At 36.8% G+C, this 25,097-nt stretch overlaps 1 protein-coding gene across 1 annotated transcript; it reads right to left on the bottom strand.

Annotated features, from left to right (window-relative positions):
• Window positions 1–4,816: 4,816 nt before the first annotated feature.
• LOC139701089 (uncharacterized) lies at window positions 4,817–19,566 on the bottom strand. Its single transcript, XM_071599664.1, has 2 exons — window positions 19,453–19,566; window positions 4,817–7,240 (listed from the first exon to the last, which is right to left on the bottom strand). Exons 1-2 carry the CDS (start codon window positions 19,564–19,566, stop codon window positions 4,817–4,819), a joined length of 2,538 nt encoding a protein of 845 aa, XP_071455765.1.
• Window positions 19,567–25,097: the final 5,531 nt, after the last annotated feature.

Here is a 25,097-nt window from a genome sequence, read left to right as displayed (position 1 = left end):
AATATCTAAGAGTGAGCATACAAGGGCTTTGCAGCCAGAGTGATAAATATTGTATGAAATGATACATAAAAATGATGAATAAATGGAAAAAAATTAATATCAATTTTAGACATTAAGGGTAACAGATGCAAGAGCAAACAAAACACAAGAGGGGTACGCATTTCATTGATAAGATTCATTGCACTGTTTTGATAAGAATTTAACAGCTTGAATTTAACACCTTGAAAACTACCAGTCAATAATGTATAGTTAATCTTTGACAGTGTAATGAGAGCTCATTGGAGAGAGACCATCTTTGCTCCAACCCACGCTTCTGAAGATTAATATTTCACTTGTAATGCCAATGAGTGAGTGGTGGAGAAAGTAAGGTGAAACTTCAAACCATCATGCATGTATCAAAAACTAGTTAAATGTGATTGATTTTTCCCAGTTGTTGAATGCCTTCTTGAAATCTAAGAGGCATGCCGATGCATCCGGTAGTGTTTGCTTCCATCAGTGACCTCATAGCTGTTGTCAGTGTGGCATCACACAGAACCATTTCCTTTCTGAAACCAGACTGAGCTTCTTAGGAGAAAAACAGCTTGGTTTTGAAAAGAGAAATAGGTGCACATGATGTCATGGCAATGCTCAGGTGGAAAGGTGGAAAGGAATGTAAGAGTATGAGCAGGTGTATGCTTCATGGATTTTGAGAAGGCATTCAATAGAGTTTATTGGGCACAATCAATGACTGTTTTAAGGAGGGAAGAGTAGACTGGCTGGGATCGTCAATTTATCAGGAACTTTTACAGGTCTCAGGCTACAAAAGTGTGTACGGCAGACAGGAGTTGGGATGGGCAGTGTTATGTAAGGGACAGCCATCATTCTATTTCTAATGCTTTTTTATACATATATGAAGAAAATGGCAAGGGAGGAGTGTGAAGGGATGGAAACAGGAGTGAAAATAGTTGAGGTCCTCATCAAATCTGTTTGTTAGCCAGTCAACCATACATTTGTGATCATTGCTAAGTACATTACAGAGTTAGTATAGTAATAGAATAATAATCATATCATAAGAAAATGAAGGTACTGAGTTCCTCAAGAAATAGGAAGGCTAAGATGACACATTGACACACATTGGGACATGAGCTAAACTAGGTAGAATAGTTCACATATTAAGGAAGTGTTTTAGGAGGTGGGCACAGAGGTAGGGACATTTAAAGAAGAACTGAGTTAGGTCAAGAATAACAACCAGGAAGAATTGATGACTTTTACCTTAAGTAAAGATGTAAAGAAAAGAAAAGTGGAAAATTAAATGTGGTATGTATTTTTGCATAGTTCAGAAACTTGGTCGTAGATGCAGGTTGATACTGGTTAAGTATAACCAATGGAGGAGGTGATTAGTTAAGGATAAGCGTAGATTGGAGACCTTAAAGATGTGAAAATAAAGTGGATGGAGAAGAAGAAAAATCAACAATGAAATTCTGAGTATGGCAGGGGAGGAGAGATGGCTGCCGGGAGAAATTCGAAGTGGATAGGACAAATGGATGTAGGAGATACTGAGAGAGACAATCGGGTGCTGAAGACGGTAACATATAGAGGGTACAATGTTAGGAAAGTGAGGAAAAGAATAGGCACTTCGGATAGAATTCAGGGAGGTAGAAAGTATGCAGTGCTAAAGAATGAGTTAATGCAAAATGTGGTATGGGGATTAAGAATATTTTGTGTCACGTTAGTTTGGACTTTGGAGTGCAGTAGTTTGTAGTCAGGGTCTATAAGTAACCTACCCTAGCCTGGTAGACCACTGCTTAATATAATGAAAATAAACATCATTAGATTTTCTAGATAACAAGCTGGAGCCTGTTTCTCTTTGTTTCATATTATTTTGAGACTCAGAAAATAAAAATGAGTATTGTTTTAAAACTAATTTCTGCATTGGTAAATTCCAAGAACTACACAGATTCATGCACTCTAATAGGGTAGAGGTAAACGTGTCAGCAAAATTTCACCTGCATAGATTCACTGACCTTCAAAAGTATTTGCTTATGAAATGGGCATAAGAACTGGGAATTACATTGAAATAGAGATATTTTAATCAAAGGAGAGTTTAATATAAAAATATCAAAAGAGCAGATTCCTCCTCAGACAAACTGTTCAAATAATAAATGCAATATATATTACAGCTGAATACACAACCAAAAAGGATAAGAAAGTTAAAATCTCATATTTTTAGTATTTCAAAATGTCTATAACATAAATGTAAAAAAACTACGTGAAATATGCAATAACTTACCATGAACTATTGATTTGTGATAGTATTTACATTAAAGAAAACAAAAGAATGACAAAGAGGAAAGTTTTATGTTAAATCATTAACATAGTCATGATTGTGAATAAACAAAAGTTACCTAATATCTGATTGTAGGTTGAAACCTTAGTCCCTGTGTCTGCATATATGAAGCAGACACATGTAATTAACTTTTTTGTCTGCCAATGCATGAAGGTATATCATTTTTACAAAAGGAAGCAATGACAAAAAATGAAATATTGAATTTTAAAAAAGAATTAAACACAGAAAAGATTCCCTCAATAACCAAAGCATGGCACAGATATAAAGATTTCAGGAAAACGAAATACATATTTAGGCAAATTTAATTAGAAGAAAAGGGAAATATGTACTCTGAAGCAAAATACACATCAAAACAGACAAATTTGGATAATAATGAAGTCAGTAATGCCAAAAAAATCAATGAAGCAATTGTTTTGAGCACCCTAATATTACATTTAGAGATAAAGAGGTGAAAAATAAGGAGCAGGTATTTATAAACAAGACCAAATAATTAAATTCAAGAATCAAACACAAAAATACCACAACTGAAATTTTCAAATTCAAATTTTCCATAGTAAAATTCTGGAGAGGGGAAATTGTTAAGTCTCTGACTGTAAAGAAAATTAAAAAATATTGGATCTTAGATTGATGTGCATATTTTGATTACAGTTAAGGAATATTTAGTAAAATTTGTTCACACAACATACTGTAAATTTAAATGAAAGATTTCTAGAAGAAAAACAGTTCTACATAAATAATAAAAAATATGAAACCTGTATTTTCACAACATACTGCAGCACCAGCTCCATTGAGTTGCCTCACCAGTAGTGACACGTGTGAATGTCAGTATTTTTGGAGCTCCTAAGTATTATCTTCCACTATATTGTACTTCTTGCCCCTAAGGTCACTGCTTCAGACATTTCTGTCATGGTATCAGATTCAAGTAAATCTGGAAACTTACAATAGAAATATTCATCAACTCCATCCAAGAGGGTCCCAAAGAGTCATAGTCGATTACTGGGAGTTTTTCATGAGAACCATTATTCTCATGCCTTATAAGTCTCAGAATTCTCTATCAAGCTCAATGCTACATGTCTCCTCTCTCTTTCCATCACTGGCAGTAGGTAGTAGCATTTTATTGTTCAAGAATACATGAATGCCAAAACGATACACATTGGAAAAATTAATTTTCTGGCAAAAACATCTCAGAAAATTTCCTGGCATCACAAAAAAGTTTTAAAAAAACAGCACTGGAGACCCATGCTGTTTATTATAGAATGCCAATTAATTGAGTTCTGGATAAGGGAGGTTTGCAAGCTTACGCATCTCAAATTCTACCCTACTTTTAAGTCTTCAATGACAATTGTATTCCTCGGTCATATAATAAATTGTATTCAATCACCGTACAATATTCATATGAAATATTATCACAACAAGGAGCTCTTTTCTTTCCAGTTCTCAGCATGAAAAACTATCAAAATGCCAACTGGCATGTTTGAGCCGAATAATCTCTCATCTCTTTTGTTTTCACGGAGTGGCTGGGCAGTAGCAACTCTTGAGAAAGCAAACCATCATTAAATTCAGGAACTGACTCTTAGGCCAAGCAAAGTCATTAGCACCCTTAGACAATATATAAGCACCTTTTTTCAACATGCAGCGGAGCATTTCCCAAATTAATGGCAGCTAATGATTTTTACCTTCCCAGGAAAACTATTGGTCTTGTATTTCAAAGTGATCCCCTCCATCTGTGCAATTAATGTGCAAACATTCTTGGCCATTATACAGTATGGCTCAACTAACACATAATAAATCTAGAATGACCTAAATGTTTCATTATGTAAGTACATATTGCAATAGGGGATTAAAACATAGCTTAGATAAAAGATTTTGGCACAGAAAAGTCACATTTAAGTATTAAAATTTTTAAAAATCTGCATTCCTTAATCGCCAACCACCTAACTTGATCATTAGCATTATAGTAATAGAATGTGCAGATATCATTATCAGCTAATGTTTTTATGCAAACATACTTTTGGAGTAAGAGAAGAAAGCTAAAAAATAGTTATAGAGTTAAAAAATCTAGTTTTTTTTCATCTAAAGATACAGAATCCTAGACTTTCCAGACACAAAATCTGAAGAATTTTAGTCTGTGAAGGTAATCAGTTAATGACTATATGCTAAAACATGTATAAATGAGCAAACATTATAGGATTTCATTATTATTACTAACATGGTAAATACTAATTAGTAGGAGCAAGGATACTATATGTATGACCACAATTTTAGAAAAATGCATCATTAAAAAAATCTTTTCTACTCTACTTTAAGTGGAAAATTGCTATAAATATCAGTCCTAAACTAAAATATTCTACGATCAATAGTAACTATGAATTCAAAAATTTTTACCAGGGCTTCAAAACACACAGTTCTATATAACATTATCAAAAGGTAGTGCATTAGTAGTGCCTTTTTCTCTCATCATAAACCTCAAGCCATGGTTTTCATTGCTTTTTACAGCTTCCGCGTAGGGTCCATTGTATTTCTCAGAGTTTCTGAGAATAAGTCTAGGCCAGCAGCCATTTGCTGTCGGTGGAATTGATGCTGTCGTGCCATCATCTCCATTTCATAATTAGGTGGAAAGAGGAAGTTTGGCGGGTTTGGTGGTGGGGGAGGCATGATGATCGACGTTGCAGACAAGATAGCCATACAAGAGCCACGGACAGAATCCAAAGGTTGTTGGTTTTGCTGAGGGCCAGCCGGTGGTGGTGGAAGTGGATTTGGGCCGCCGTGCAACGGAGCATTGAATCTGGGAAATGGGAAGGGGTTGGGAGGGGGGAGGGGGTTTGCAGGTGGAAGGGCATTGGGAGGAGCAGGGAGTGCATTGGGAGGGGGAAGCAAAGCATTCTCGGGATACGGAGGTGGAGGGGGTGCTGCCGATGCTGGGTGAGGTGGGCGAATTGGAGGGTAGCTGAGTTGACAGTTGAGCTGGGCACAGAAATGAGCAATGGATGCAGCACTTTCAGGCTGTGCATTATATGCCGATAGACCACCATATGACACTGAAGGACTATTGAGTGGAGGTTTTATAGGATCTTTATTGCTCCGGTCGGCATTTTTCCTTGTGTTTCTCCTGGCAGGTCTTGAGTACCTCGGAGGATTGACCTGTGCAGTGGACTGGGTTGGGAGAGTAGACTGAGAGGTACTCTCAAGCTGAGGATTTTGATTGAGGAATGCAGCACGGAAGTTCGGTAGCTGATTCACAGCAGTCGCCAACTTTGAATAATTTTTTGGGACGTCATTATCAAAATTTGCAGCAGTAAGATCACTTACCGATGGCTGAGGATTCTGGGTTGGTAATGGGAGATTTGAGGCCCAACCTCCCAGGTCAACTGGATTTTGTGCTGAGGGGATTAGATTGGCTGATTTCCTGTTTGCTCTCTCATTATAGTTTCCAGGTATAATTGGAGGAGTAGGAGCAATGGAAGGTTTATAATGAGGGTTCAAGAAAGATGGTTTTGTGGACGTCGATTGAGAGTTGGTTTTTTGAGCACTGGCAGATGACATAGTGGCATCCTGATAAAAATTTGGTGGTAATGCAGCAAGATTTTCCGAATTCTGCATTGCATTAAATGGACGAGCCTCAGTCCCAAGAAATGTTGCATTCGAATTAGGAAGTTGAAGAACTGCATTGCTCGGGCCAGAATTCTCATTTCCAGGTCTGTAAAACTGATCACTTATCATCGGCCCTCTCCTCTGGCGTCCCTTCTCATGCTTTGCCTGGTTTTCTCTACGGCTGGAAGGCTGTGCCTGAGAATTAAGAATATCAGAGATGGACGCACCCCTGTGAGCTTCGGGTATAACCTTATCAGGTGGTGTTTGGTGCGGCAAAGTTGAAGAATAGTAATTGTTTACCTCAGGATAGGAGCTTGCATGCCTTGGGCTTGTTTGCTGTGGGTTGGAGCCCAAGTCAGGGAGAGGAACAATGCTTATCTCAGGAAAATTTGGTCTGCCACCAGAACTCAAGGGAATGCTTGCAAATGGGACAGGAGTTGGTGGATGAGGGACAGGAGTTGGTGGATGAGGGACAGGAGTTGGTGGATGAGAGAGAGGAGTTGAAGGATGGGGAACAGGAGTTGGTGGATGAGGGACAGGAGTAGGTGGATGAGAAAGAGGAGTTGATGGATGGGGAAGAGGAGTTGATGGGTGTGGAAGAGGAGTTGATGGATGGGGAAGAGGAGTTGATGGATGGGGAAGAGGAGTTGATGGGTGTGGAAGAGGAGTTGGTGGATGGGGAACAGAAGTTGGTGGTTGAGGGATAGGAGTTGGTGGATGAGAGAGTGGAGTTGGTGGATGAGGAAGAGGGAATGGGGATTGACGGCAGCAACTTTGAGGTCGTGGTGCTTCAGTCTTCTCAGTTTGAGTACTAAGATTTGCAGGAGTGGTTGAAGAAGACTGAGGTAGAAATGGTTGGTTTTGTTTCTCCTGAGACTGTGGAGATATTTCAGGGACCTGTGCAGCAAATGGTTCATCATCTAGGCTTGCAAGTTGACGAATGAAGTGTGGTGGCTGAAGATAAGTGTTACGTGGAGGATTGTTGTTTCGCGACCGCTGAGGGTAGCCTTTTCTGGAACGAGATGGCTTATTTGCAGGTACAGTCGGAGACTCCTGTGGTTGGGTTTCACTTGGCTTGTTATAGGGGACCAATGCTTGAGAAATGCTACTTTCAGAATTTGAGTTATCATTTTGGTCGTTCCTGGGTTTCCTTGTGAGGAGGTCTTTGTGTACCATCGGCGGAGGATTGACTTGGCTGTTCGGCGGAGCGACTGAAGATTTTTCATTACCAGTGCAGGATTCTGGGCAAGTAGAAGGTTTGCTAAGAAGAGGAGGGAGGCCAGGTGGAGTCATTGGTTGCTGTGGAACATCCAATGGTGACCCCTGTGGAAACAATAAGATTCATAGCAGAGTATCTGTGAGGGCATATGCCAAACATCGAAATACATTACAATTATCCCAACGCATACAATTGTCAATCAGTCATGCACCAGGTAAACTGGAAAATTACACTATGTCAACTGAAATTTAAAGTAGCATACGATGACTTTGCTTTAATGACAATTTTCAGGCTCAACGTTCACTCGCACCAAAATATTTGCTAATTGTGCAGATGTAATAGAATTACTTGGAGGTTTCTTCTAAGTAAAATGGACAATAATTTTAAATATGCCAAGAGCATTCAAAAATTTTCCATCATTTAAAAATGATGGTGCATCACTATTATATACTTCCTAAAACTGCGCTGAAAGTTGATAATAATTTTAAAATACAGTGTAGCCTTGTCAGCTCCTCAATTCCTCTTACTTAATTAGTTTAATTTCCTAGCTGTTAAACAAAAACCAAATTGTTTCATTTACATACCAAATAATAAATCAAACTACCAATAAAAATAAACTTTCCTTTTTACCATAATATATTTCTTTCCGAACTAGAATTTTCACCACCCCAGTGTTGCTTGTTTTGTGCAACAAATCTTAGTCATACTATAGCTCATTAAAGAACAAAAAATATGTATAACCTTTTCTTTTACTCAATCATCATAAATACACTTTCTGCACTTTAATGACTTGTAAAATGAGTTTTAAACCAAAGAAGTAATATCCTTACACGTGTTACTTATTGGCTAACTAATCATTGGCCATATTTAACAATATCATGATGGGTGAACAAGTATTAGGTATGACTTTTCTGAATTGTGAATAGCTTAAACTACTTGCTCCCATTACCCTTCAGCCATAAACATACTCTTCCCTTAGAGCTTAGTTCTTTCATCCACAAAAAATATGCTAATGAGACTGTACTAAAGTTTATTTAGTTGGTTTATTTAAGATGATTTTTTCATTTTTATACACCTAATGAGGAAAAACATCACAAAGGTTACTGACGTTAAAATATACTACAATGACATCTAGAGTCCACTCAGGAAAACCTGGCCAACACACTAAGAGGTATAAACTGCATGCATCTAATGAAGATGGGTCAGATCTGCCTTTAAATAATTAGAGAAAAAATCCTTACAAGGAGGAGTGATATATGCACATAGCAATTCAATGAAGAAGATATGTACAGGGAATGAGGGAGAGGGATGGCAGTGGAAGAAGGGAATCTGGTTTCCTACTTTCCTTCAATGACTAGATGAGCTTTTTAACATTTCTACAAAGTTCAATTTCAACTTAGTTCATGCAGGTTTTAATTATGTTGCCAACCATACAATCAGTAAAGTTTTAACATTCCATTCATCATGAATACACAATCTACCAGGGATTTTGACTGAGGTCAGGCATTCATAACCACAGCACAAGATACTGTCTGAAGCTTGAGATATCTTACTGTTGGCAGTCCAAGACCCAAAGACCCAGGACTTTTTTAACTCTATGAGCGCCAAACTTTTTAACAGATTTTCTAACCCTGAAATGATGTCAATTGTGATATTTTAAAGTTAAATTTCACTCCTGGTTGTCATTAAAAGCGCTTTATTTAATTCCAGAGTTTATTGCTACATATTCCAGTAATCTCAGGGTTGAATAACTGATCAATTACGTGTAATTATGTTTGGTATTTTTCACAATTGATTAAATCTATTTCAGTTTAACCTTGATGATTAATAAAGTGATTTTAATATCCAAGGTTTTAAGTATCGTTTTGTTTCTAAAATATTTAAGATACACGCTAGCAAAAATGCAATGATGTTTTGCTCAGTTTATCAAGGGGGAAAATTTTGCTTTGAACACACGACACAAGCAAGAATATGAGAGAATGAGATGAAGTGAAAAATGATTGCACAAGAAAACCATATACTTTGCTATAATAAGGAAATCCAACTAATAAAAATGGAGAAAACTTTATCCTGGGGTCTCATCGCAACTAAAATCAGTCACAGCATATTTTACATCCAGGTCACTAATACTTCTCAAACTTTTGACACTTCTCTTGTGCTTGTTTGCCATCTCACAAGTCACTGTTAGCCAGGTTATCACCAAACAGACTGCAGTAAATGAGAAACCACATTTGCAATAGATACCAAAATTGCTGTCAACAAACCAACTAAGAGCTATTTTATACTTATTAAAGTTTCATTATATGTCTCAAAATATGGATCAACAGCATTGGAAGATACTTGTCTGCATTTCCTAACAACTAGCATTTAAGCATCAGGCAAAAAAAATGCATGTTGACTTCTGAAATTAAAAAATGTATAATTTATCATCAGCCATACCAAAACTGATTCATGCAAAAAGTAAGCAAACCTCACTTAATTAAGGGAATTAACCCTATTAAAAGGCCAGGCCACTATTTTTATTGTCTGAAATTATACCAAAAATAATATATTTCAAGTTATCACTTACAAAAGCTGAAACATAAAAATATTCCTTCAACACACACTATTAATGGTTACCATCATTAGGCAGTAAATATTTTTTAATTTATACTAGAAGCTAGAGTAATTACAATGGGCGACTAATTTTTAGGAGCTTCTTCACATTATAGAATGTTATAAATCCATAGTACTGAAATAATCATTAATTGGTAGTCTACTATTGATGGTAGGCTTTGGATGGACACAAACTTAACACCCCTACATTTCTTGGCCTCACACCACAACAACCAATCGGACACTCCAGACACAATGATAAACCCCTCTTTATTCCTCCATAGTTCCTTCCTCCCTTCATTCCATACAACATTCCTATCCTATTCCTGCCCCTTCCTCGTTTGTCTACCGTTCTCCCTTCTTTCATTGTCTTCAACATTCCATCACCTATCAGAATTCGCTGCATCCATCTTTCCTACCCCCTTTGGATTTATCCCAACAATCCTCTCTCCCCCCGACCATTCATAGCACTTCCTCATTTATTTTTGTTTCTGTCCACTTAAACTTCTCCATCCTTCTCCACACCCACATTTCAAAAGCCTCCAATCTACGGCTGTCATCCTGCTTCAATGACCATGTTCAAAAAACCATACAAAACCATGCTCCATATTCAAGTTTTGACGAGCCATTTCTTAACCTCCTCACTCAACGTCCTTGTCATCAATTATCGCCGAGTGAAAGCTTCTTTTCTCAATGCAATTCTCCTCCTTATGTCTCTAATGTTTTGACCATTTTGGTGCATGATAATTGAAATGTTATACTTTTTTGCCCTCCAATTTAAACATTTAACATGTAAAGAGCATAACCTTTGTTTTTTTTACAATGATTCTCATACTATATCTATCACACTGATATCCTAAAGCACTCAGCAATGACTGTGATTCCTTAGCTGACTGGCTAAATAAAACTAGATCGTCCACAATGCCTAACCTAAATACAATTAATTCCACATAGCCTTTAATTCCTATCTTAGGCCTTCCCATACCTCTTCTACCATTCCCTTCACATTTACATTGTTGACTACAGGTAATTATGGACACTCCTACCTTACTCCTATTCCTAACACCTCTCATCCTAACACTCAATCCACCACTTACAACTGAGCAGTCTGAGATATATACAGGTTGTATGAAAGTGTCCTATCCCTAAAAGAAACTCCTATTTTCTGCAATAGATTCATTAATTCTACCCAATTCACCTATCAAACACTCTCAAATTCTATGAAACAAAGAAATAAATCATGATTGTGTTCTCTGTTCCTTTCTATTAGTGACCTCATTACTACTAAGGCATCAGACTTGTCTCTCCCCTTCCTGAACCTAAACTGATCATCCCCTAAGTAATTATTTGCCCTGCTCTCTATCATCTTGCTGATGATCCTAAGGACAACTTTTGCTGCTGTATACTCAAGCTTATTGTTCTGTAGTCCTCACATATTGCTGTCTTTCCCTTTTTGGAATAGGAACTAACACTGATCCGATAAAATCTTTCGGCCAAATTCCTCTCATAACTGCTGCAAATTAGACCATGCAAACTCTTCTGCCTTCCTTTTCCTAAACATTTAAGTAGTACCATGGGAATGCCGTTCCTTTACAATACAGTTCTTCTAGGTATTCTTGCCATCTCACTTTAATCCTTGATAATTCAATTGATTTCCTGATATATCCTTGATAGTTTGCATGTAATTTTTCCTTCTCACTTCTTGATAGCAATGAAATAGTACAGTAAATGTATATAGATAACCATTTCTCAAATACAAACATAATTACAACACAAAGAGAGGTTTTGGCTTAAGATCTGAGAGAAAAATAGAATAAAATTATTTCCCATAAAAAATAAATACCAATGCATATTAAATTAAACCAAGTGAGCTGCATACATCCATTTTCATCACTCTAAATTTCTATCTCTCCTACAATACAAATAGAAATTGTTTATTTTAATAGATAGAAATCAGATAAAATAATGAGCTTGTGCAAGTAGGATAACCCAAAGTTTTGAAACTCCTGCAATCTTGAGTGATATTTTTTTTAGAATTTTCTGCATGAAAGGTCAGTTAAACACCCTAACCTCCAAAATCCAATCACACATGCAAAACTAAGAGCCACTGACTTTCAACATTGGGAGGCAGGGGGAGTGAGATGTCTTGGCTTAGTAGGAGTGATGAGGATGACTGTGATGTTTTCAAATTTATGTGGATGTCCATGAATATCCAGCAACTCTCCCTACAGTTAACTAATATAAATTCTGTCCCAAAAATAACTCAGTAATAACTAATAAGTAAAAATGGTCTTTTTCGACACAAAAAGCACTATCGACAAAGAGCTTGTGCCTGTGGGACAGACAGTGAACAGTAAGTTTTACATGAAAGTCCTCAAAAGGCAGCGGGAAAAAAGAGAAGTGTATCAGCAATGAGATCTCTGCCAACTGGAGGCCGCACCATGAAAATGTGCCGTCCCACACCACGTTCCTCATGACCAAGTCCCTAGGCAAACACCAGGAGGCATCACTGCCCTTACCACCTTACAGCCCTGATTTTGGCATCACCGGGCTTCTTTTTGTTCCCAAGAAAAAAATGATCTTGAAAGGCTTGTAAATACTGGATAATGTCAAGGAGGCCACAATGAGGACCCTGAACAAGATTCCTTTAGATGCCTTCTAAGAAGTGTATGGCGACTGGTAGAGACACTGGCATTTGTGTATCAATGCTCAAGGGTGCTATTTTGATGAATTTTAGTAATTTTTACTTGGATCTGAAATAAATTTTCCTGCCAATTTTTTCTATTTATTTTTGGAACCAACCATGAACATGCTTTTACATGACACACACACACACAGTTTAACTGGCATTGAACTTGTTATCTTTGCTATGCAATGCTGCCAACCATCGAGAAGTTGACTGGTAGGAGCAAGGACAGAAACTGCAAGTTCCAGATGGAGCTGCTCCTAAATATCAAAGATATGTGGCCTGCCCTAGAAGGTATGGAGACAGAAACACGCAAAGATGCGCAGGCTGGATCAAAAATATGTTTGAGGCTAGCTTAGGTTTTATATCCTATGGACTCACAAGAAGGTTATGTTCTTTGAGGAAGCTCTTTAGAACACGGTTGAGTGAATATGATGGAAGAATATTCAAATGATATTCTGCCTCTTACACGGAAACTATATGTCATCAATGCAGGGATGGCCAATGAACTAATGATGTTGATATTGTTGAATGTTTTAGGAGAGGAATATGATACAATGATCATGGCATGGAAAGTATGGGCATAAAAATAAGCTATGATCATGTAAGATTGATGATTATAGACCATGATGCCAAATAAAAGGGCTCTGAGGATGCAACAAAGAAGACTGCATTCATGTCCAGCCTAAGGGTAAGAAATTTCATCCCAGTGCGCTAAGAGTGCAACAAGGAAGGGTGTAAGTCATCCCAGAGTCCCCAAAAGGATTATAAGGAGCATGGGATCACATGTAAGCAGAGTACAAAGCAAGGCAAGACCAAGCGACGTAGACATCAGTTCTACTTGCCAGCTTATCAACATACACAACAAGCAGGGGAGATTCTCACAAGTATATTTTCATTGGGTACTTAAAGACCTCAAAAGAACTACATATCAATTCTCAAAGTTAAAATATTGCTGTGAATGCCAGGAATTTGATATGTTAGGAATTAGATGATGATGAATTAGAACATAAAGAAATATGCTGAGGGGGGAGAGATAGAATTTCTCATTTATTTACTTCCAGATGACAAAAGCAATGTCATACCTCATGAGAAGGAGCAATGATGGTTCGACCAGTGAAGCATCTGATGAGTATGAGCAAGTTTTGGAAGATGAATGTATCTGCAGGCATTCACAGGGATGGAGAGTACCCAAAAAGTGGCCCAATGATGTGGTCTTATAAAAAAAACAACATGGGACAAGACTGGTGATGACAACTGTACTAGGGGAGTCACCAAAGGGGCAGGGAAAAGCTACAATGAGAGGTGAATATCCGTCATTCTTCAAGAATGAGACTCTGATGGAGGGGTTATAGAAAATAGTAACAATGGGAACTGATGGAGATGTGTGCAATCATCAGACTATGTTATTTACTAAGGGCTATGCATACAAATATAGAGTGGATTATGAAGGGACATTTTCTCATGTGGTCAGGGGTTCCTCCATCAGAATATTGCTCTCATTTGCTAAATGAAAGAATTTGGATAAAGATCACTTCAATGCCACCGCAGCTTTCCTCCATGGGAATTAGGAATAAGAGATCTTCATGGAGTAACTTGAAAGTTTTGCGAATAAGGGAGAAGAGAATTAGGCCCATCTCTGGACTTGAGCAAGCTTCAAGAACATGGAACAAGAGTACCACTCCATTTAAGTAGGAGTTGGTGCAGTTCAAGGTGGAGCACCATTTTTACTACAGGGTGGACAAGTGTGTATCATTATTATTACCATTAATGTAAATAATACTCCTGTTTTCTTGAATGAAAAGTCGATGAAGGAGAAGCTGAAAGCAAACCTTTGAGTTTCAAGATTGGGACCTTGGAAAATGAGAAACTGCCTTGGGCTGCATACACACATTTGGAATCAGGCCATTGCTAATGACCAGCAACATCATTTGAGGAAATCTGGGACAGAGAGTAGCCAAACCAACAGCAACTCCATAGGCCCAAACTAGAAACTGAGGAAGCCTGAGTCAGGGGGAGGTGCAATGCAGTGGTACTCATATTGACATCATGTACATAGCTGTGAATTGCCATCTTGATATTTTCCAGTCAGTTAAGCCAGTTCAATAATAATTTTGATGATAGCCATTGGATGGCAGCCATGCCTTTGCTTTTGTATCTTAAGGGAATAAGTCATTTCTGATAAACATTTATCAGAACTGAGGAAAATCTACTTGGTTTTGTGAATTCTTCTGATTGGGCTAATGGTGACATGGATCCTGGGTTTTAGTCAGATTTCATTTTTGAACTAAGTTGTGGAGAAATATTATGGGAGTCGAGAAAACATATGACTGATCCACTTATTTTGCCCATTTTGGCAGAGTATTAAATGTGTTTAGTGAAATCAGTGTAAATCAGCAGTTTCATGCTTCCCATGATCAAGTGATCTAACAACAAATATAGAGAAATGAATCTTACAAGGATGAAGTTAACCTAGGTGCAGAAATACTATCAAGTGATATAGAAAATGCATTGAGGAAAATGAAAACAAAGAAGGCAAACAGTTGGAATACATACAACCACTCACATTCACTCAATGTTTGAAAAAAATCAAAGGAAGACATTTGGGGATTGCATGAGGAAAGACTGCATTTTTACTACATTCATGAGGAGTTTTTTCAGATGACTTCATGATATTAATTTCAATTCACATCCTAAAGAAGGATAAAGCTGTAACAGTGAGAATTGTAGGACTTTTAAGTGTATTTTTATACACATCAAAAATATAAAAATCTACAAAAGAAGAAATTATACGATAATGCAAAGACCTGCTTAATTGAGAATTAATTTGGGCCAACAGAGTGGAAGGAAACATTATTCGTTGTTTCTATTGAGAATCTTAATAGAAAAGACTGGAGAGCAATTCCGGTGGCCTCTTTTGTTCCATGGATTTCATGAAAGGCATTTGACAGAGTAGACTAGAGAGAGATGTGCTTATGAAAAACTTTTGTATGGGTACAGCACTACAAAAAACACTACGGTGATGGGGATGGACAGTGATAGGTACAAGATTAAGACATGGTTGCCTCTTGCTATAAATATGGAGAGGTAACTAATTCATATCTAAGGTAATGTGAAACATTATGTACATCACTCTGTGTGCAATGTGGGTGTGGGTAGGATGTTGTGTAGCACTGGAAGGGAGCAGCTGCACACAACACATTCTTAACCTCCTAATATTAAAGAACAGAGATTCCTCCCATGCTTCAAGACCCAACTAAGGAAATATTTGATTGACAATTCAGTTCATTGTCTCTGAATAAATGATAATATCTTAATCAATTGGACGGCCATTTTAACTTTATACTTTTGAATTCGTTTAATGATTATTTAAGTTATATTTCAACATGTTTAATAACTTCTTATCAAGATATCCATTCATAATAGATGGTTTTTTTTAATTTATTGACCTGTCCCACACTTGAGGACTACTTGTTGTGGGACTATCAAAATTTATGATTATTATTATTCAGATTCCTCTCTTATACATTAATCCTATATTTACCCATGCTTACAAATACGAAGAGCCTAAAATATACATTAAGGCCAGGAGCACTATAAGTAAAATGCAGTTCAATCACACTTAGATTTGATACAGAAGTTTACAAGATTTTGGTCCATATTATCTTGTACATACATATATATATGGATTAGCTGTGAATAAAAGCAACAAGTATAGCTTGCAACACTCCAGCATTAATACTGAAAGTAACCCCTAGCTACATGGTAGCTCACAGGGTATAACAAAGATGTAAATAATCAGAAGAAGGTACACATATATCAGAGTGGAGCACAGCAAAGATTACTCTAATCTCTGTAACACATTACTGGGCAACATGAATTCTTTTAGTCCATCAAGTTGCCAACCCAAATTTGTTGATATATTGAGCTTCATAACTTTGTCAACATATCAAATGTTTATTACTAAATTGACAAATCTTAATTAAATCAACACAATTAGTATGTCTATTTCATAGCCATAAGTTTTATTACCTAATGATTTCAGGGTCATAATAAATATGAGCAATAATTTATTATTAACATTAATCTTCACATAGAAGGAGTAATATTACTTAAGGTTTTATTCATAGATTAAGATTTTTCTTATACAGTAGATTCTTACATAGTAGTATTCTTATATAGTAGTACTTATATAGTCTTAAGGTTTCTTCCTAATACAAGAAAAAATACCTGAAATGTATAGATTACTAAATATGACTTCCACACTGATTACAAAAGAAAGTATTACCACTTAATTTTCATTCTTTAAATACTTCATCTGACTGCTTCTGGCCATATTCCCTGTCATTAATCCTGGCTACAATTCCTGTTTGTTACTATTGACTGAAGTAATTCATACATCCACCCTAAGATTCACCACCATAAGAATGTTATTCGGTTCACAATTTGAATATGCTCTACACAAAATATTTACCAAAGCAAACATGTCAGCCATTAATTGCAAAGCAAAGCCATTCTTATAAACCAGTAACCATGCAAAAATTATCAATATCAGCCAAATAAATTAAAGAGCCTTTACCTTTTGCAGCACAGCAATTCCACTTTATAATGCAACATCCATCTACACTGAGATACAATGGAATAATTTCTCCAAGAGCCATACCAACTAACAATGTTACTGATAAGGCCAAATCTTTCAATTCTGCAAATTTCTGATCCATAAAATCTTCCATTACGTTAATTAGCTCCATTTCAATGCTAATCCTTAATGCATTTTCAGTGTGTAAGCATAAGCAACAAAGGCCAATATGAGTACTTATTACTTGGGTAACATATCCTATAATATCCTGGAATGTGAGCTAAGAAAACCCAATTATTGCATGCAAGAGCTTAAGCATATTTGCACTACCCTTTGTATCCATACTGCATGTTTACATAAAGAGTTGTTTCCATGCACTAGTTATATTTAAACAACTCTTCTCCATGCCACTTGAGAATTTAATCACTTCAACAACTGGGCTATTCTGTTAGGATAAAGCATTCACATGGTCTTGACGATTGCTAGGATAAGATTTGCCATTACCAAGTTGAAGAACATATCGAAAAGAACATATATGAAATTGAGTATCTCTTGCAACAAAATCAAAATTTATTATAATGAGAAATTTCCACCAATGACATTTAGCTACAAATGATAAAACAGCAAATCTCATTGCATCAGGCTGAGATCTTGTAGATGATATGAACAATAAAGTTACAATAAATGTGATTCAATTATTATTTTTAACATAGTGTCCAATACACTCTATTGTATTTATGTCATTACATTATGTGACATAAGAAAATGTTAAATATTTGACATTTATGTTACAAGAAAGGAAACTGTTTCAAGCATAACTTCGTGGAATCTCTTCATATGTTCATGAAAACATTTGAAAATAATGCATCTCTCACATTGTATTCACACTACAATATCATGAATCTAAGTAAGATCAGCTTCCACACCTTGCATAAGCAGTAGACATAGAATCATTCGGTTGATAATTAAGGAAGGGGTAATGATTTGAGATGCTGAAGATTTGAGAATTATGACACGTTATCCTCCTCTTATCTGCTGATGATGGCTGATCCCAGCAGATTGACAGGGAACAGAGGGTAACTTCAATAATGTGATGAGTAAATGAGAATCAGGGTGACATTCAACAGGATAGTAGTTTTTCCGCACCTTGGAGGATATTTTATGAAAGATGGCAGGAGAGATGAAGATATTAAACAGCATGCTAATGCCATCATATCAGTGGTTCATTTTACGTGTAGTACATGAAAAAATTTAAGGAATCAAAGATGGCATTGTGTGCAAATGAACCCCTCCCCACAATATTTATGCTTTCGAAAGTGAAACTTGGGTATGTCACGATAAGCTAATGTTGAATCAATACAATGAATATGAGGTATTTATTTATTTAGCCTTAGTCCAAAAATGGCACTTTTTGGTCTTTACACCAGACTATTAACAGTGACAACAATGGAGACGATTACAAACACCCAAGCCCTAGGTGGAGAAAAACCAACCCAGGCGGGAATTAAACCCGTGACCCTTGGATTGGCAGAAGAGGACGTTACCCTGCTGCCACCAAGGCCCGCAAAGATAAGAGGGTATGAAGATTTTTTGGAGGCAGAAATTGGACTGATAGATTGAGAAATGAGTTGGTCAAGTTAAGGGAATGGATGAGAGCTGAATCACCCAGCAGAAGATATACGAGGGAAGCAGAGTGAATAGTTTTCAAATATCAAGGGGTAGACCAAGACAGAAATGGGCAGTGAATATGGTCAAAGAGACTCTCAAGATGAAGGAAATTGGAAGTATCAGTGATAAAAGAGCATTCGAAAAACAAATGCATTAACATGGCAAGTGTGAAAGAGATTAGTTGAAGAAATACAAGCATGGAAAGGAGAGGCACAATGCTCAAATCGGCAATACTTTCATCTACTCTTAGGTAAGGAGATAGGATGGACTGCAAAGGGGAAGACACAATCATTGAACAGCAGGCATCTTGGGCCTGTTTCAGATTGCACTAAGAAGTCTAAATCGCCCAAAGAAGTTCATTAGGTATTTTCCACGTCTCCCTATTTAAATGGTGAGAAAAGTCGAACTAACTTAAAGAGTCTCCTCCTCAAACCCCTTTTCAACTATCCTTGTAAACAACACTTTAAAATATCTCCCATCATCTCCACTTTCCTCCATGTGGCAGTGGGTCCATTGGTGAAAATGAAAATTGGGCACAAACATGAAAATGGCAGCTGTGAAAGCCAAGGTGAGAAATATGATTTAAAATTTGACAAAATATGAAGTCATGATTTTACTTAAACAATGGAGTATTTCCACAAAGTTCAGCTGGTAAAAATTCATCAAATATGTATCTTTAAAAAAAAATGACCCTGAGTAACTTATACTAACATTATAAATTAGTACATACATGTACATAGAGGTGCTGGAAATGTTTTCTGACTGGGAGGGCAAGCATGGGCACCAACCACTGAGGTGTAGACGTGCAGCCACACATCCTTTTGTGGAGAGAATTCTTCCTCTTTGCCAGTTCGGTGCAAGCAGGCAAGGCTTTGTCGATTGTCCTTTAGGCATGAAGCCATTGTTGAACATTGACGCATATTGCTGAATAAACAATCTAATAACAAGTGACCACCGTTGAAAATAATAAAAATGTTCCTAAAACAAGCCTACAACTTTTCTGGTTTGTTGTAGAACTACTTCATTTAAGCGGAAATTTTTTTTTTACAAATCGCAAGTGTTTTTCCAGGAGCAAATGAATTACAAAAAGGCTGCACATTTATATAATATTTGTAACATGTCATACTGCGTGGGTAGTGAGATTGTTTCAAAATGTTTCAGTTTCATCTTAAATATGTATTATCTGAATTTTATTTTTAGGTTTATCTTTTGATTACATTTGAATATCATGGGGATGGAGTGCATTTGTGCAGTCTTTCAGATTATGATGCCATTCAGTAGATTACAGGGAGTATCTTTCGGTCAAATCAACCCAGGTTATCAGCCTAAACTTTGGTTTGATAAGTGAACATAGAGCTCACCCAGTAATAAGCCCAACAGGGTGTGCAATTCAAACATTGACAGGGCAATAATGGGGGCCAGTTACTTCACTTGTACCGCCTGCAGTTTTCCAGGAAGATCTGGTACCAAAAAAACTTCACAGCTAGGATGAAATTTAGGGTTATCAGAGACATAACCTGGATTTTGAATCCAGGGCCTCCAGTAAGTAGTTAAGCACTCTATCCACTAGTATATCATTCCACCCACATTAAAAAGAAAATATAATAAAAAAGGGGAATAAACTCACAAGTCCAAAAATAGGTATAAACATTTTAGAAAGAGTATTTAAGTGGAAAAACATGGCAACCTTGAACTTCGCAATTTTCACAGTTTCAGACTTGATTTGGTGGAAGGATTCATTTGGTATAATCAAACTATGCGCTGGACTTTTTAACTAAAATACAGCTTTATTACATAACATGCATTTCAGATCTTTGAGCCATCAGGTATGAGACAGCATAACAAAAATACTTCTCTCCTCTATGCACAATTTTCCCTATTTTCCTTTCTCCACCCATAATTCTCCCTTCTTCCTGTCTTTACCTATGGTACGTATTCTGTTTTTCTAGTTTTTCATTATCTTCTACCTGATGATGGCTCAGGACCCCAAAACATACACTGTGTAACAAAGCTTAGATGCAAAGAAAAGAGCAACATATCTTTTGATTCTACGCAATATTCAAAATCTTCCTATGCACAAAAGAGGAAAAATGACTTAGTACTGTTCTATTAATTTTTTTAGGTTCATGAAAGGGGAACTAAATGATGGGGAGGATACAGAGATGAGTTTGGAACTGAACTGTCATCACCAGCATGCAATGGCAGTTTGGGAATTTAAGAGCCTCATCAACCACTTTCTATCAATTATTAACTACCTATCTTTCTGTTCACTTACCACCTTCTTGCAGCATTGTTATCATAGATTTACTTTATCTTTTTGCCATTTTTCAACTGCATCATATAATGCACCCCTGTAAGTCTCTTTGCCCATGGGATGGTGCCTTAAGAGATTATGCAGAGCATATGAGAGAGCTCAGTTAGACAGTACACTACAGGTTAATACTTGCATTTCATAGTTAATATCTAAAGGTTAAAGATGAAGTTAAATTTATTTTGGGCACAAATGATATTAGATGATCTGGGTAAATAAGATATGGATGGCAGACTTGAACATTTAGTTGATCAAAAGAGAAATATTTATCTATATAGGAGTAACTAAGTTCAGTGGGTCATATAAAATGATAATCTTTTGTAATATTAAAAGTTAGCATTTCTAAAAGGAAAGAGGACATTCTTGATTAGTCAGCTCATTCCACAGTTCAAATCCAAATGTTGTCATTCTGTAGGCTCCCATGGAAAATAATTCCAGATTAATGACTGTTGAAATAAGTTGGTGGGAAAGTCATCTTTTCACAAATTGTCCCAAATTTTTGAAATGCATGGCACTGAGGGGCTAATTAGGGGCTTTGCTGACTGGTGTGATTTAAAATTCATTTCAACATGCAGAATTTTGAAAAAGACAAAACTCCAGCTTTCGTTAATACAATGTATATGACAGATAACCATTGTATCATTGATGTTGGCCATAATGTGGTCAAAATCATACCAGTATTATGTTACTCTTCGTGATGGACAAAATTCCTCCTCAACTACGTCAGAGCCCAAGGGCTTCAATTTGGAGAATTCCGATCTTAACTATGCAAAATGAAGTTTCTGAACCATCATTTTGTTTTTTTTTTCAATGTAATCAGTTAAATTAATAAATTTCAGCACGTGACTCCTTTGGAATATCAGTCGCAGCACTGTTCTTTGAATAATATTGAACAGACTTTATAATTTAACTGAACAGGATCACTATGCATAAATAGAAAAAAGAAAGCTCCCTGATTCCATAACATATTTTCAATTTGAGTTCTGCACACATGACACCTCAGAGAATAGCTTGTTGGAGAAAAATTTCAGTAAAAATTAGGACATTTGTCATTCATTCCTGGGCAATTATTTCGCTGTACGATATTATTATATTATAATCCATATTGAATTCAGCATTCTTCAAAGCTACTGCAGTTGTGAGGGATATTGAGTGTGTACATGTGGATGTCCTCTGAGTGGCAATGTAGAACAGCAACAAAACATAGAACATACTGCATACACTATTAAAACACACACAAAAATAAAAAAGTAAACTCATAGAAAGAAAAATATATGCATATCATTTAAGTAATCAAGCCACCTTCATTAAAGAAAGAATAACAATGATCTTGGAGAGAAGGTGTGAGGGAGTTGGTTGAAGATAGAGAGAACTACATGAAGAGGAATTGAGGATGTGTCTTGGTAATGGTGATCTATAGGGTGAATGATAGCAATTGGTTATTAGTGAATTTGGTTTAGGCCATGAAATTCAAAAGCCCTGTGCAGTCAAATATCTACCATTTCCCAGGTTCTCACCTCAATGCTGCCTGTTGATTTTGAGAGAACTTCTATTACTGTTACAGTGAAGCAGTTATCAAAGGATTGACAGTGGGAAGTGGTGTGTTTAGTAATGGGATGACTGAGAAATGCCGCACAGTAATGGTGCTTGATATTACAGTGCAGATTATGATGGTACATTTGCTTATGTAAAAAGGGGGCAAAATTTAAAGATAAGTAGTATCATACATTTCTCAAAGTTCAAGTGGCCTTTGAGGTTTATTTGAAAGGGGAAACAAGGAGTGGAAAAGGCATCAGCATTAACTTAAAGTTTGAGTGGTTGCAAGGTGAGAAATGTGGTGGAGGGAGAGTAGCAGGGCAGAGTAGGGTTCTAGTTAATTTTAATGCTGCACAAATTTGCAGGAGGCTTGTAAGAAACAGAGGGACATGTGGATTCATTATTTTTTATTAAGGGGTAGAGTTCTTTTGGAATATGTTAGATTTTGTGAATGTGAGGGGAGTGGTGATAAGGTTTAGACTATCAGGAGGGTGTGTTTTTGTCTGAAAAATGTATCTGGCAGAGTGTGGTAAGATTTAGTTAATAAGTAGTCTGGGTAACCATGTTTGCTAAGGTAGTGGTAGAGGCTATTTGCATGATGCTGTTTTACCTTTGTAAAAAAAATCATCAACTCAGCAATCAATCCAAAGGTCAGTCTGGTAGGTGATGGTAGAGTTCACCCAATACTAAGCCCAATTGGGGTGTGATATTCACATATTAGGGTGGGGGGCCAGTTCCTTTCCCTGTGCTGGTTATGGTTTACCAGGTAATCTGGTGCCCAAAAAATCACACAGCTAGGGTGGGGCTGAGGGTGCCCTGAGAGGCTTGCCTGGGAATTGAACCTGGGTCCTCTGTCAGTAATTGAATACTCTACCCCTCGAATACTACAACCCTTTTACATATATAATGAAAGCAAATTACATGTTATGTGAACAGCATCCTAAATTGACTCTCTTTTACCCTCACTTCAAAAACATAATTTTCTTCAGTCAACAAAGATGGCCTGATCACCAAAATGTATAATATGTATTTTTTATTAGTCTATATTTTGATAGAATATAATGTGCATACATGAATTGATAAATGAAAAGAGTATAGAGCATTGAGCTAGATATCTCATTCATAGAAATTAATCACTCAGATAATTAGCAGATGAATAGAAGGAAAGATAGAAGAACCAATTTGGATTCAGGAAAAACCGAGCAGCAATAGAGACCAGCTTAAGGGCACTGTTTAAAAAATTATACACACTAACGATCATAGCATATTTTGATTTGAGGAATGTGAATGGAACAAGATTTTCAAAATACAAGAAGTGCCGGTAATGGACTACAATAACAGAAGTGCATATAATCATCCATCACCTGCACAATAATAAGGTAACCATGCAAATGAAAAGAGAAGAAAAATAGAAGCCAAAATAAACAAAGGAGTTGGAAAAGGATGCAACCTCTTGCCAGCACTTTTAAGGTATATCTAGAAGAGGTAAAGAAAGAAACACTACAATTGGGTATCAAAGAGGCAGGGTATTAAGCATATATCACAATTAGAGGATTGAAACAAGAGCAAATGGAATCCATCTAACTGGACAGCAATATAACTTGGGATGGAAGAAGTTCAATATTTCAGTATAACTTGGGTTGGAAGAAGTTCAACCAACATCAAGTAGAGAATAACTCATATAGTTCATGAAGAAGTAGTAAATTCTACGTTCAAAAAAGCCGAGGTTCCAAACTAGGAAGCTCCTCAAAACATTTCATCGAGCATTGAAAATGTGGACCAGTGAAGAATTAAGTCTTTGAAATACAGGGACGCACCCAAAAGTGGTAGGACTGATTTTCTCTGGCGCAAACTGAGCGGTGGAGGGGGGTCTGCCTGGCAGGGTAAGGTGGAGGGGGCTCTTAGCACCAGACCGACACCAACCTCAGTTGCCTGCGGGCTGTCGTTGAGTGAGGACACCGTTTTTAGTGAAGCAAGTTTTTTGTCCGTGTCGAAAAACAAAATGAATCTGAATTTAGAGCAACGCTATTCCGTGAAGTTTTGTGCGAAACTCGGGAAGACGGTAACTGAGACCCTCGATATGATAAAGCAGGTGTCTGTATGGTGCTGGAGGAAAATGCCAAAGATTAAATTGCAAAGCTAAGTGAGGTACTATGCATGAGAGCAGAAGAGGAGTGGACCATATGGAGAATGGCAAACAAGATCAGAAAAGACCGATGGATTCAACACACCCTGAGGCACATTGGATTAGTTAGAAACATAAGAGAAGGGAATATTGAAGGTAAGTTACCACAGGGAAGACCAAGAGACCCACCAATTAATTAATTTGCTTTCTATTTTCTCATTATTCACCTGAATTTTATAACTGGTGATAGAGAAATTTGCAAGTCTTTGGAAGGAACAGTACCTGAATTTTAGACACTCTTCAAACCTCATATATAATACCAAATAACAATTAATTTTGTTATTGCCAAAGCAAAACTTAAGGAAATATTTACAGTTTGATCAAAATTACTGGATAAGCATTTCCATAATATCAAGAAATACCTAAATTCTCACAATTCTGAGTTTGAGGAGCACCATGAA

This window comes from Hetaerina americana, unplaced genomic scaffold, assembly GCF_022747635.1.
Source record: "Hetaerina americana unplaced genomic scaffold, ioHetAmer1.1.p SCAF_11, whole genome shotgun sequence".
Lineage (NCBI taxonomy): Eukaryota > Metazoa > Arthropoda > Insecta > Odonata > Calopterygidae > Hetaerina > Hetaerina americana.
Note: the sequence above shows the minus strand (reverse complement) of the source record. Positions and strands in the feature narration are given on the sequence as shown.